The sequence below is a fragment of the Anser cygnoides genome, chromosome 18, assembly GCF_040182565.1.
Source record: "Anser cygnoides isolate HZ-2024a breed goose chromosome 18, Taihu_goose_T2T_genome, whole genome shotgun sequence".
Lineage (NCBI taxonomy): Eukaryota > Metazoa > Chordata > Aves > Anseriformes > Anatidae > Anser > Anser cygnoides.
In genome coordinates, this window is record NC_089890.1 from 12,246,933 (window position 1) to 12,262,036 (window position 15,104).

General features: G+C 37.9%; 1 protein-coding gene across 3 annotated transcripts in view; it reads left to right on the plus strand.

Annotated features, from left to right (window-relative positions):
* The window catches only part of NLK (nemo like kinase), a 51,837-nt gene that overhangs the window by 30,708 nt on the left and 6,025 nt on the right, over positions 1-15,104 (plus strand). For all 3 annotated transcript variants that reach the window (XM_066979522.1, XM_066979521.1, XM_066979523.1), the window contains 4 exons: positions 3,503-3,609; positions 5,047-5,132; positions 6,064-6,273; positions 9,952-10,053. In XM_066979522.1, coding sequence (XP_066835623.1) covers positions 3,503-3,609; positions 5,047-5,132; positions 6,064-6,273; positions 9,952-10,053 — 505 coding nt within the window. The remainder of the gene's footprint in view (positions 1-3,502; positions 3,610-5,046; positions 5,133-6,063; positions 6,274-9,951; positions 10,054-15,104) is intronic.

Consider the following 15,104-nt stretch of genomic DNA (forward strand, 5'->3'; position numbering starts at 1 on the left):
AAATGAAGATGTGACAGAACTTTTTCTATGAAGAAGCTATAAGGTGTGTAGAGAGTTAGAACAGAACAGAGATGGCATCAGAAGCAAAGCTTTATATGATCCAAATGTAAAAATAATTATAACCTACTAAAATATGAGTAAATCCTTTGTCCACGTTTTATAGAAAATATTGAAATATGTTAGAAATATCTGTTTTTTAAAAGAAAGCATGTTTCTTTGAGCTGTTTTTTTTTACAGTTCTTTCTTAGTGTCCTGCAGATACACACTTCCCCTCCACTGGTGGCATCCTGCTAATCCACCTAACCCAGAACTTGTTCACAAAATGCTGGCCTCATCCCAGGAAAGAATATTTGTAAAATTAAATTTTGTAGTATGTGGAGACATAGTGAAGAAGAATCTGAGTCATTATGAGAATATTGCATCACAGTACTCTATTCTTTGTTAAAGTTTGCTTGTCACTGTGTAAAACTTACCAACTCAGCAGTCTCCCAGTCCGAGTAAGTGACGTTTTTCTGTGCTGTGCATTTGCCTTGGTAATTATTCTGAAGCGAATTGGTACATTTGTAGTTCTAATTTTGTACAGCTACTTAACTAATTACTGCTGTCAGTTGCAATTTTTATCTGGTAGTGATGTTCAGCTTAGCTGTATGTTACAGCTCCAGTGACCACCTCATAGCCAGCATACTGCGTGTGTTAAAAAAAAAAAAAAAAAAAGTGCAGATACCTGTCTGAGTAGTTGACAGAAATCCCACAGGGCTTGTGCAGTTTGTTTTTGTTAAACATTTATAGTAGTGGCCGGAGTAAAGTCATTGACCCACTTGGGCACCAGCTGTTTAAGAAGCTGCCACATTTATAAAAGGAGGGAACATCAAGCAAGTGCTGCTTTTGCTCTTGTTTAGAGACCCTCATTAAATTATCTAGAGACAATAATCAGATAGCTGCTGTTCAAGTTAATGGCACCTCTGAGCCCCTGTCAAGAGAGCTTTATTTAATGCGCAGCAGACCTGGAGTGGTGCAGGTGCCATTTCAGGCTCTCATTTAATTTAAGCTGCTTTAGTTGGCATGGCAACTAGTTGAGACATCTGGGAGACATTATGCTCAGGATTGAGGTTTAGGAGGATTTGTGGTGTAGCAAAACAGAAATCTTATCATAATAAAATGCAGAGTAATGCTTTTGGATTTTTTTTTAATACTTTACATTAAAAATGAAATGCAAAGATGTATTGCAGCCATAAGGTAAAACAACGAATTTAAAAAGGCTGGTATAAATATTTAAGAGGGCCTTTGCAAAAGGAGAAGAAAAATTAGAGGACTGGAAAGTACGGTGCTACAGGGTTAGGTTTTTTTCTTTACAAAGTAATGCTAATAACTTTTATAGGAATGCAGTTGTACTTGGGATTTTGGGTCAGAAAGTTGGCAATATTTATTTTCTAAAATGAATTTTTGTGTGGTGTGCTAGTGACAGGTGCGCAATTTGGCTGCTTTTTTTTTCAATCAGATAGGTTATGCAGAGCAACAGATGGAAGGAGAACGTTGATTAGGTAGAGATGAAAGAAAGTTTAAGTTTTCTCTAGATGGTTGTAAGTGCGGTTTAACCTGTGCTGATTAATTGCAGATAATGGGAAGAAGTTTCTGCTGAAGCTGACTTGCTTACTGTGTTACCCAGAGATAAATATCTCAACAGAAGTCAGGGTTTGCTATTATATTTCAGGCGTGATATGTAACAGAGCTGGTTATGAAGAGCATTGAACCAACTGATAAGGCTCCTACAGGATATGGTGAGATTTAAAAGCAAAACCAAACCCAAGCCTCGGGGCTGACCTAGTTACCTTCCGTTGGTTTCAGAGAGGAGGCCAGGGCACATTTAAAAATGCCATTGCTAGGTCGTGAAGTCACCGGAGCTTCTGCACAGCAGATGTGTAGGACAGGTAACGCTGGAGCCTGTGACTTGCTCGCGTAAAGCAAAATCCCATTCCTTTCTATAGAGCAGTAGGCCAACATGTGAACACATCAGTGTTAGGTGGCAGCCAGTGTGAGGAGGGTGGCTGAGGCGTTCCTGATTCCTTCAGGTGATCCGTTTGTGCTTGTGGAAGGCTGTGCCTGCGGCCTACCGCTCTGCCTTGAACTGTGAGCGAACCTGGTACGCCAGGGGGGAGAGGAGGTGGGGCCCAGGCGACGGAGCTTCATTTCTAACTCTCTCCTTGATCTTCTGCACGACCTTGGCAGCGTGCGCCACCTCTCCGCCTCGGTTTTGTCTGCTTCGAACGTTGCAGGGCTTGGTGTGGCTCCGTGCTCACCGCAGCAGTGAGGTGTTTGTGTTGCTAGAAGTAGAGTTAATTAACGTATGGCAACTGAGTTTTTACCTTCTTCGGCCTTGAATGTAGTACCAGAGATGTTCTTTTTTGTCTCAATTGTGACTGCTAAAGGTAACTTTTAAAGCAGTAATATTTTTTAGTCATCTTATCCAGCTTGTTTGATGTAAAAGTTGAAATAAGCGTTTTCAAAATTCTCAGTGTTGCAAGTTGAATTCTTCCTGGAAGTTGAGGTGCTGTGGTTTTGCTTTGAACTTTTGCAAGTGTTTATTACTGTAACATGTTCAGGAAATTGGCCCAGTGGTATTGATCTTGTGGGTTAAGATGTGCTCCTTGTGTCTTCCATATTCCTCCATTTTTGAAACATTTTATTTTTAGTATTTTCAGTGTCTCCTGAGTAAATGTAATGCCCTTCTTAATCTACACCTTACCTCAGGATAAGCCACAGCATTTTGTATCCCTTTGTACCTTCAACTGTTTCTGTAAATTTTCAGCGGGCCCGACTATGGCCATGTCTGCGGGCACATCAGCTGGTGGGTTCTATTTGTCTGTTTTTTCATTTTTCCTTCAGACAGAAAATATTTTGTTGGTTTTAGTTTCTCCTCTCCTGTTATAACTCAGAAGAGGTTTTATGGCTGGGATTTGGATGCATGTGTACGTGATGCTTGCAAGGGTGAAATAGCAGATACTGGGCAGATTTGGGGAAGTGTGTGTGTTTCTAAAAGTCTGCGTAACTGGACATGTAGCAACCTGCAAAGTACTTCTGATGACAGATTTTCACAGGCTTGCGCGTGTCATGTTGATATATATCCACTCTAACGATGCTACTTCTGTTGCTCGTAATTTGTGGCTTAAGCATTGTAAGGGAAAAATTAAAGATTTCAACATGCCATTAATTACGTTAAGAATTTTATTTTGTTTTCTGAGTCGTGATTTGAGTTGGGGATAATTTTGTAACAACTACCTTAATGTAAATGGTATTTTATTGAATAATCTTTTCTCTTTCACAACCTATTATTTATTTTCATTCTTTTAAGAGTTTGGAGACTGACCTCTGTTTTGTAAAGAAGCTTTATTGTTTGTTACTCTATAGCTCTGACCTGTAAGAGCTCGAATTCCTAAATTAGAGTAAATGTTTCAAGAGATTACATGCTGGACTTTCTGCTTTTGCCTTAACTAATAAATTGAAGATATGTTGTCACTGAATTGATGCAGAGTGACCTCCATAAGATTATCGTCTCTCCTCAGCCACTCAGCTCGGATCATGTCAAAGTTTTTCTTTACCAGATTTTAAGAGGTAATTTTTTTCTTTGAAAATGAATGTAAGTTATGTAGTACTGTTATATTTCTTTTTCTGTTTCTTAATGTTTGTTTTCAAGACATCCTCATCTTAAATAAGTTTCCTTTGGAAACTCTATTTTTTTTTTTTAAATTTCATATTATGAATTAAGCAAGCATTAATTATTCGAGTTATAAGAATATGGCAGCCCTGCTGCCTTCTGTTATAGTACATGGGTTCAGATGGCAAGGCTTCATCCACAAAGGATTTTTTAATGGTCTACGAAAGAGTGAAGTTCAGGAGGGATGTGTGTTTTAACAGTCCTCTGGTGCTTGTTGAATCAAGGTACAGAAAGGACACCTAGGCTGAACCAAACTGGTGAATATATAACTATGTACACTTAATGCATTTTTCAGAACGCTAGTTTAAATTGTTAGGGAACTGACCGCTAAAGTGTAATTTTATCTAAAACAAGTTACTACAACGGTCATTTTAAACATAATTGCTTTGGTCTTTTCTAGTTTAATTTGGAAACTTCTATCCAAGAAATCAGATTATTTTGCTTGCCTTTTGAACATCTGATCATTGTCAGTCCAATTGTGTTTCGATTGGCTTTATTTGCATAGTTTCACTGGAGTAAGCTGACAGTAAGCAGTCAGTCTTATCTGGTAGTAAATGTGTAAAGAGCAGAGCAAAGGAATCTAAATGGTATCCAGTGAATATAGGCTACTGATAGTACTGATGTTGTGCTAGAGAAAAGATTTACCCACCTAAAGGACAAAAAGGCATTTGTGCCTGTGTGATTACTGGGTTTATTATGGCTGGGGGAATGCTCAAAACTCAATTTGTTATCCAGATGGCAATGCAAAATTGTCAGTTGAAGTTTCTTCAAGAATTACTTTACTTCTCATTCATTTTGCCCAGGCATTTGACCTGAGAGCTGTGTTGCCCAGTTTAATGCTATAATTTATTTGCTCTATAGCTGTATGCTCATTTATATACGCAGATTAGCTTGGATTTAACCTGAGTTTACTTCTGAAGTGTAGCTCTTAACTAGGAAATTTTTAAGTCAAATTTTAGAGCTGCAGAAATTAAAATTCTCACTGGGAAACAGAGCGGTAATAGCCGTGTCGGTATTCCAGGGTTGTGATTACCAGAGCATCCATATCACAACCAGAGAGGTCATGTTTAGGTTTGGTTTTGTTTTGGGGGAAGACAAAAAAGACTGCTTCAATCAACTCTGTGTCTAGTTTGTATACTCCAGAAGTTTTTTTATGTTCATTGAGAGGTTAAATATGTACTAGATAATTGAAGTGAGAATTGTGTAATAATGAGCTAATGGTGAAGTCTTTGCTCATCCGGAGTTGCAGGACCTTTCAGGAAAGTGTTGTCAGCCTTAAACTTCTTTTGAAAAGGAAAAAGAGGTATTTATTTTAATTTTGTTTAATATTTCAGGTCTGAAATATCTACATTCTGCTGGCATTTTACATCGAGACATTAAACCAGGGAACCTACTTGTGAACAGCAACTGTGTTCTTAAGGTGCTACTTAAATTTATTGAAAATGTACATATGTATATGCTGTTCATTATCAATCAGATGTGTTTAATTTTTTAAACAAAACCATTTAATATAAACACTTTTCCTGTGAAGTCACTGTAAAAGAAAAAAAAAATCCTAACAGATTCTTAAAAATAAATATAAAGGAACATCTTCCATTTCCCTTTTCTCTCTACCTCTCCCCAAATCTATGAAAGCAAAGCAGACATGATTATTTTGTCTGACTTGAGTGGGATATCTCATGCCCTCAGCAGTTTAGAAAGGCAGGCAGTTTCTCCAGGTATGTTAGTGTTCAGCGTGCTACATAAAATAAAGGCAATGCAGTATGCTTGAGATTCTTTCATTGTCTTCTTGGGTATATGGAACTTTGGAGGGCTGAGACATGAATAGTGATGCTAAATACCAATAAATTAAGCTTTGTTTACATTGATTTGCTAAGCATTCTAATTGTGAAAATTTTGGTCTGTTTTCTTAACCCTTCTGGTTAAGGAAATTTAAAAAAATCCTCAGAGGTAGCCAAAGTGAGAGAAAGTTGAATCTTTCTGTGACTTTTTGAGGCGTATCATGAACAAATGAAATCTGCTTTGGGATGAAATATTCTGAACCCAAGAGGTTGCCAATGTAATTATTTTTACTGCAATTTTTTGTACTCTTTTAGATTATGAATATTGTAATGCCAAATAAAAATATACTGTGATTTCAAATAAATTATAGAAAGTATAAATGGATGTGGAACAAAGTAGTATAATTTCTTCCTATTCCCTTTTCCCTTTGCTTATGCAGTTACAACAGATTATCTGATTTATTTAAATGCTGGCTTGGAATTTCCTACTTCGTTACCACAAGGTTACCTATTTGAAATGCATTAAGTGTTTTGGTTATTTTAATTTTTTTATTTACCTTCTCAATTTAGATTTGTGATTTTGGATTGGCCAGGGTGGAAGAATTAGATGAATCTCGTCACATGACTCAGGAAGTTGTCACTCAGTATTATCGAGCTCCAGAAATCCTGATGGGCAGCCGTCACTACAGCAATGCTATTGACATCTGGTCTGTAGGCTGTATCTTTGCAGAATTACTTGGGCGAAGAATATTGTTTCAGGCACAGAGTCCCATTCAGCAGGTATAATTAAATTTCCCTTTAAAAATCTACTGCATAATTTCGTGGAGTCAATTATTACTGATGCATTTTGAATCTCAAACTTGCTTTTGTTTTGCTTGGTTTACACACAGGCAAAAAAAAGAACTACTTTGAAACACTGAAATGACAGCTTCTAGACAGTATTAAAAGTGGTTATTAACATTAGCTTTTGAAATGTGTATTTCTTATATTCCTCTGGAATCTGCTGCATTACTAAAGTCTACTGTAGTCTACTGAGATACGGTAAAGGTGATGTAACTGGGATCAAGGTTTTCGTAACAGCTAATATGAGAAGGTAACAAGTTTCTATCAATATATAACTGAAGATACAGTATTGGCACTTGAACTATTCAAAACACACCAGTAGGTAGTTTTGCTCAGACTGCTTCATTGTAGTAGTGGTCAAGTATGTAAGGAAGTGTTCAGTATTTTCTTCATCTTATATAGCTACTACGAGGTGTAAAATCATTCGATTTTCTGGAATACTTCATCACCGCTCCAGCAGTAAGCAAACTAACGCAACATGCCTGTATCTCTACTACTCTTGAAGTATTATTTTTAAAGTAGATCCAAAATGATGTCTGCAGTAAGGTATTAGAGATGGATGCTTTTATTCATTTATCTAAGAGCAGGAACAAGATGTGCTGTCATAAAAATGTTTTATGTCCTTAGTATTCATCAGTAGATTAGAAACTACATAGCAGCAAAATTGTGAGATTACTTACATTGACTGGCAAGAAATAAAAACACATTCCAAACCCTTTGTTAAAAGGGACATTCCAAACCCTATACTTTTCTTGTTTGTTTATGCACGAAGTATTCTCATGGGCTTGAGAGACATTATTCACACTGGTATGCTATTTTAAACATTCATATATTTACAATGTTTTTGCATTGTGCATATATATATTTTTCAATGCTGTGTCATGTCCAGTGGCTCTTATCATTGTCACCATAGAAGTGTTACTAAGTTTTCCTGGTAGAAGAAAGGGAAGAGTTCTAAAACTGACTGTGCTGCAGTTCCTAACTGTGATCAAGTTAATAAAGAGTTGCATTATAAAAGCAGACTGGAACTGGTAATTTTGGTATTTTAAAGTTTGGATAGTAAAATATTGAAATAAATGAATAGATCTAGGTTACTTACTCAAGTTACAATAGCTAAGTGCAAATAAGAATGTTACGGGATTTCTTACAAAAAACTAGGACATGAGATAACCTACCGTGAGAATGAGGGAATACCGTATTTGAAAATGTTTCTGATTATCTAGCACCTCCTATTTTTGCTTTTTATCAATGCTATTTGGAATAGTTAGCATTTATCCTTAAAAATAACCATTCACGTGCCTGAGACGACAAGCAGAATCCATTTGGAAGGATCTGTTTGTCAGGAAGAACGGCGACTGGGGCAGATCAGCCGATCCAGCGCAGCCGTTTCCAGTAAGCCCAGCAAGTGTGTGGTGCTGCATTTCTGGGGGGCTGTGTAGCCCACCTGACTTATCAGCACAGCTGTGTGCAGACAGGGTGCGCTCACTGTCACACGTTGGTGTACGAACAGTGGGATTGTTGCTGGGTCCTGCTTTGGCCTTTCTGACATCAGTGACTTTCCGGCGAGCAAGAGCCTACCAGTAGGAGCGGGTTTGTAGAGCAAGGGGACTGGGATTGAGGACCTGACATCTTCGTTTACCACAGTTCAGAGAGGAGATTTGCTTTGGTTGCACAGTCTGAGTGCCCACCAGCAGATGAAATACCTTGAGATGTTCTTGTGAAGCACATCTCCCAGGTAGCTCAATCTAAAAGGCATCCAGCACCTGTGCTCCAGAGGCTGGGTGCAAACCAGAGCCCAGGTGGGAGCAGCTGAGAAGCTGGCTTTGGAAGTGCGCTTCTCATTCTGACCTAAAACAACAGTGTAGATTCACAGGCATGAAACCCATGTAACTGAGGTTAAATTAAAAACTAATGTTTTGTAATCTTTTTTCTATTTTTTACAATAAAATTTTAAAATAAATTTTGTAATACTTCAGAAAAAATGTTTAATGACTGACATGCATCTAGATAAATGCTTAATAGAAGACTTCTGTGAGTTTATTGGAAATGTATGGGCTATGACAAGACAACTTATATTTTTAGAGACATTAAACATGAACCTCCAGGAGATCATTATGATTTTTTTTTTCCAGTGGTTGGTTTTTTTGTTGTTTTTTTTTTTTGTAATCAATAGAATGAAGTGTGTGTATTTATAGCTATATCTGTATCTATAGATATAAACATATATTAACATCATTGCTGCATACTTCAGGAGTAGTTGGCTGAAAAATACAGGTGTTTAGGTGCAGTCCACATTCCCTGGTATGCTGGTATAATTACTTCCTATATTTTGTGAATATACCAGGCTTTTATGATATCCCCTCCATGTGTGTATTTCAAAATTATATTTTTCCCATATCTAAAAAACTCAAGGTCTAGGACTTTTTTTTTCCTCTCTAGTTCTCCCTCTCCTTACAAATGCAGGTATTTTGCTGTCACTCCTCTCTGAAGCAATGATAGCCACAGCGAGGACGTGGTCAGTACAGGATTAGGAAGTTGCACGTACCTCGAGGCCCCTCGCAACCTCTAGGGTTTCTGCTCACACCAAGGGAAGGGTAACACATTTGGTGTGTAGACAGTAATCACATTTCACAAGTTGAGACCAACAGTCAATGAGTGATTTTTCATGCATATAAGGGCTGTGTAATGATGATAATGGGTTTATTCTCAGAGGAGAGGTAGGCAGTTGCTCGTTAGCATGAGTAGATGTGGTCATGAGGGAACACTTGGAGCCAGGGAGCTGAGCTCACCACTGGTAGGAGTTTTTTATTTTGTTTGTTTGACTCCTGCGGGGTTGGTTTTTTTATTCAGTATAGGAGTGTATGCACATGCTTTTGCAGAAATAAGGTGAATGCTTGTCTGTTGCTTTTAAAAATTAAAAAGGTGAATGAAATGTCATTTCATTTAAAGCTGATAGCAGTTTTAAGCACAGCATCATCTTAGTTCTTTTTTAGGTAGTTTTTATGTTCCTTATAACCAGCACCACTCCTTTTCTTTCCTTTAGTGCTGGATGGATATAGATAGATAGATACTGTTTGTTTTTGTTTTAATTATTTTCCCCATATATTGGATTTTTTTATATAAGACATTTGTACATTTTTTTCATCTTCTATGGAATTATTCGTGTTGATATTTTGTGAAAAGTGCAAAATATTTGTGGAAAGTAGAAGTTGACCTGGTTTGGGGTAACTTTGTGTGGTATCTTGGTATGCAATGCTGATGTTCAGTTGAGAACGTTTGGTTTTTAGAATGAATAACACATCGTTAACAGTACTTCTCAGTTTTCTTGATGGTATAAAGTTGACTTTTGAAATTGCAATAAAATACATTACTAAACCAGTAAACAAAACAAAGCTTCCAAACTTGAAAATCATCTTTCTTTTTTTTTCAGTGAAGTTACAAGTGTTTGCATTTGCTATCTACTAAATGTATACGTTAATCTTTAGTTTGCTATCTGTGAAATAGTGTTTCAAATTGATTCGTACTTTAAGTTACTGTAGATTAAGAATATACTATCATAGTGAAATATATTAATATGTGTCTAAGATCTCAAATTTCTGTGTTCTGTACCTGCAGTTGGATTTGATCACAGACCTGTTGGGAACACCATCACTGGAAGCGATGAGGACAGCTTGTGAAGGCGCCAAGGCACACATACTCAGGGGTCCTCATAAACAGGTACCACTGGAGGTTACTGGCCTTCTTAGCACTGGGTCTAGACTATCCTTCATTTAGCCTTCACAGCGTAGGATTTCCTCTGTGCAGGATGCTACTGCTGCATTGTCACTGTGTTTTACATCTTGATTATATTCTCAGGCTGAGAAGAAGAAAAGGTTGTTGGCATGGCATGTATGTTCGTAAATACTTTGTTTGGATCTCTAATCTCAGAGTTGTCTCTGCCTGTAAACTGAGTTAAGTTTTCTGAAGGTGGTTGTGTTGTTGCAGTGGCAATACTTAACAGTGAGTTATTCAATTCAGACAAGATGTTTTTTTTCACCAGTAAAGTACGTTTCTGGCTTTTGTCTTGTATGTATTGCTTGACTTGCTGATACAAGCGACCATCTCCCCATTTTTTGAAGAGGCAGTGTTTTCGTAGCTTTTCGAATGAAGATATTAAATGTAAGTGATAATGTTGGCAAGAGACATAAATTAAAACTGGCACAATAGTTCAGAAAGCCCCAGAGGGACTCCTTTACTGACAGGAGCAAGAGTGTTAGAAGTGGAAATCGCCCATTATCCAGATCTGTAACAGAATAGTCCAGTAACTCATCACCAAAGGTCCCCTCAGACATCTGTTCAGTGACCTGAGCTGTTTGTGAAAGGTTTAACAAGATACTGAAAACTGAGATACAATATTCAACATAACTGATGTAGAATTTAATTAAAAAACAAACAAAAAACACTCACAAACCCAACAACAAACAAAAAACAACAGGAAAAAATGGGGTGGTATCATTATACTGACTGGACAATGAAAAGAGCAAATGAAACGTGCTGTTAACAGACACAAAGAAATGCTTAGGCAGGAATGCTTAGTTCAGTAATAAAGCAGTATGTCCACCCAATTTAGCCATTTATGTGATTGTTAGATAGTAAAAATTAACAAAATGAGTAACCTGTACATGTTAATACAGGAGATCTTTCCAGGAAAGTTTGCATATTTATTTTCTCCATGTTGAAGCAATTTCTCAAATGTCTACTCACCACAATGGAAGTTACCATAGAAATGAGCATTGAATATATATTCTGCTGTATTATTAATGTGGGAGTTCTGCCTCCTAGGCAATCTTGATTCACTACATTGTGGTCTGTATTCTATTTTATGATGTGTGTTTTTTCTTTTAACATTAATAATAGGAGGATTTCCTTAAGACTTTCTCTGCCGGTTTTAAAGCTAATCAAATCTAATTGTTTTTGCTGTCACATGCTGGAAGAGTTCTAAGTTTTAAGCCTGTAGTCTTGCACTTTCAGTATTTGAGTTGATTTAAAAAAAAAAAAAAAGTTTGATAGTACCTGGAACTGGGAGAAATGCATCCACTGCACTTTATATATACAAATATCTAACAGTATATGAATACATCCAGATACTTTATGGAATACGTTCTTTTTAAATTCTGATGATTTGATAATCACTTGACATTTCCAAAGTGCAGTAGTTGTCCTCTAGGTAGGAGCAAGCAAGAACTTTAGAATTTATTTGCTAGACTTCTTCAGTTTGTTAAGCCTGGATGTTTTATCAAGAATTGAAATGGATACAAGAATGTCTTCTGATTTTTCTAATCCCAGTGCTAAGGCTGTTCTCCTACAAGCCACTGAAACTGTCTTTTACCCACTGAATTACAGGAAAATGAAAAAACAAGTATGTTGAAATGGTATAAAATGTTTCTAACAGAGATATATTGGTCTATTAGTCATAGGAAATAAACCATAACCAATTAGGTCCATGTCTGTTGAGGAAAACAACATTCTTCATGGAATGCTACAGAAGTTGAACAGTCTTTGGAGTTGGTGTCTCATTTGCAACTTGGAAATAGGGGTTACAGCGCATCTAGTTGATTTCTTTACTGATATTTCTGTTTACTGTGTCAAGCACACTTCATGTTTGAATGCAAATTCATGGCTTTTGATCTTTAAAAATGGAGATTACGCTAATTATAAATAGCTAAATGTTACCAGTTTCTTAATTAGAAAGGAATTAACGGGAAGAGAAAAACAAGTTTGAAACAGACAATTGCTTTCTTGCACAAACGATTTTTAATCAATGTAGGTGAGAATAGGAGTTAAGGGGTAAAGTATTTGGCTGCTTTATGTACAAACAGATTAATGCGTGAAGTTTCTGATTTCAACAACAACAACAAAGCCCTGTATGTTGTCATCATAAAAATTTACATACTGTACAGACTACTTTTTTGGTTTTGTATTTAAAAATTGTACCTCAAACTAAGTTCTAAGCGAACTGAAGTCGCTTGACTAGCAGCACTAGTTAGAGCATCTCCTACTGCACTCATGGAGTACCGTGAGCAGGGATTCAGATTTCCTTACCATATTCACTGCCAGTAATGTGCTGACCCACTTCTAAAAGTAAAATGTGCTGGAGTTCATTCCCTTTGCTGTGCTCCTTTCATTCTGTTACAGAGGAAGGAAACCAGTATAGATGCACCTTATTTGCTGAAACACCTGAGTGTCGATTCTATGATAACCAAATCTTAACGGTAATTCAGAGGTTAGCAGTTTCTTCCTACCTGGCTAGTACTCTCTTATCAGGACTGTTTTTTATCTCTAGCAATGGGCTTGGTTGCAGTTTCCAAAGAAAATGCTGTTCCCTGATGCTGGACATGACCAGATGCTCCTGGAATGACAGACAAGCTGCCATTAAGGGGCATACGTGTAGTGGAAAAATGCATCCTTGTTTGTACTGGATGCAGCAGATTCTATAAATGATGAATGCTATCATATTTTTCTGCCCCAGTATGTGGGTGAAATCTACTTAATCACAAAGCCTGGATGACCGTACTGTTTTGCATAGATGGTATTTACTACTGAGAAAATCATATGAAGTTACCAAATATTACATATAAAGATATGCTATAGACTGCACCAAATACGGAGAAACGCATGGTGCTGTATTCGGTGTTTCAGATTTATACCTCCGCAGTGATACTGTTATAAGTTAATCTTTATATGTACTGACAAATCTACAAAAACTGAACAACTCGTATTTATTAGCTTTGCTGAACAGATAGAAGCAATAGATGCCTGCCAAATATTAACACCGCATACCAGTTGAAAGTCTGTGTAGAGTTCATGCAATTCTGGAAGTCCTGCAGATCCACGCAGCTGTAATACATGGCCTAAGTTTGGCAGTGAATATCGCCCCATAAGTACACTAGCTAGCTTTCAGTTGACGTTATATTTTTTTGCAGAATGCTGTAGTCATTTCTGTCCGTAGGCTGGTGTATTCTGCCCCCACCTCAACTGCAATTAATCATTCACTTGCTGGTGTGAATGCTATTTCAGTTTTCATGGGAGGAGAACCAAGGTGTATGTGTGGGTGGTTGTGTGTATGCGCATTGGTTTATTTCCTTTTCAAAAGAAAAAAAAAAGAAGGAAATTTTAGGAGTTTGGGGGTAAATTTTAAGAATTTTGGAGCTTGAACAGTAACAGACTCCATAGTTGGAATTCTCTTTGGAGTAGTGCCTGGCCTAAATCCAAGGGGCCGGGTTTTGCTTGGTTGGGTTTTTGGTTTTGTTTCTGGCAGGATTCCGTTCTCATTTTCTTCTAAGTGTGAAAATTGAGACTCTCCTCCAACCCCAGTACTGCCTTTTTCACTCTGAAGGAGTAACTGTGCAGTTGTTTGGCGACACTTCATTTACTTTGAAGGTTTACTGTAGTGCATTGTACTGCAGTGACTATAAGCACTGGCCTTAATGCGCCCTTTATGAAGCAGTGAAAGCTTTTTCAACTGAATTCTTGATACATATTCAATAAGATTATAGTGTGAAAGGATTAAAACTTTATTTTCTGTTAATAAATTTAATTTACTTAGAATTTTTTAGGAAATTCTTATTTTACTTTTTGTTTATTATATTTTCTGTGCATTGATTTGGGAATATGAATAATGAAAATGAAGCAGAAAAATATGGTGCTTGGTTTTGGCAAATGACCTTGTTGTGGCTTTAAAAAAAATACCTTGGAAGCTCATATCAGAGTGTCCCTGATATAGCTAATGCTTTCAAGCAAATGGCATATAAGAGTAAAGTAAGTTTTTATTGTTGATTTGTTTTTTCACTCTGGACATCTTCAAGCAGTGATTTCTTCCCACATGTTAGGAATTGGCGTGGGTTGTCTTTGCATGTTACTGTCCTTGTGTTAACATTCAGTTTCAGAGTCAGTTTCAGACTTTGGTACCAGAGAATATGTGAAAGCTGTCAAATGGCAACCTAGTATGTTAAGTAAAACCTCGTTAAAATATTACCTGCCTGTCGAACTAGCGGGGCCCTAGCTGAGACGGGAAGAGCAGCCGGCCTCGGCCTCGGCCTCGCGGCTGCTTGGCAGCCCCTGAGAGCTTGCCCCAGGCCCGTAGCTGGGAGGCAGGCTTTGTCCTCCTGGTCCCGACAACGGTGGGTGTAGCTAAAATCTACTCTAACTTGGGCATTTGTGCCGCAAGGGTTTTGCACCCTCAACTAAAGCTGGAAACGTTCAGAAGGGACAGGCCGACGTGCTTCTGTGTGCCTGAACAAGCTGAGGAGGCACAGCAGGGAACGGGTCTGCAGTGCTGGAGCTCTGTGCAGTCAGGACGTGGCGCTTAACTGGGGCCAGCATCGTGCTGCTGCTGCCAGGCGGGCGCGCTCCTTCCCGGCACGTCGCCTCCCGCGTTCCTGCAGCCTCTGTGACCCCGAGGCGCAGTTCGCTGAACCCCCCTTCCCCTTCCCTTCAGACGTGGGGAGTCGGCCTGTTTCTTTCTGCGCAAAGCACTGTATGCCTGAAGGTCGTTTTAATTGTACTAGATGACACTGTCAGTTAGATATGGATCGGCTGCGTAAAGAAAAGCAAAATAATCCATCATTTGGCAGTGACTGAGATCAGAACAATGAAATACTGGAAGTGACGTGGGTAATCAAACCTCTCAGCAGCACAGCTTCAAGTAGTGTTTACAGAGGGAAATAAATATCTTCCCTAGAAAGGACTCTGCATTTGCACTAAATGTTGAAAATAAATACTTAAGAACT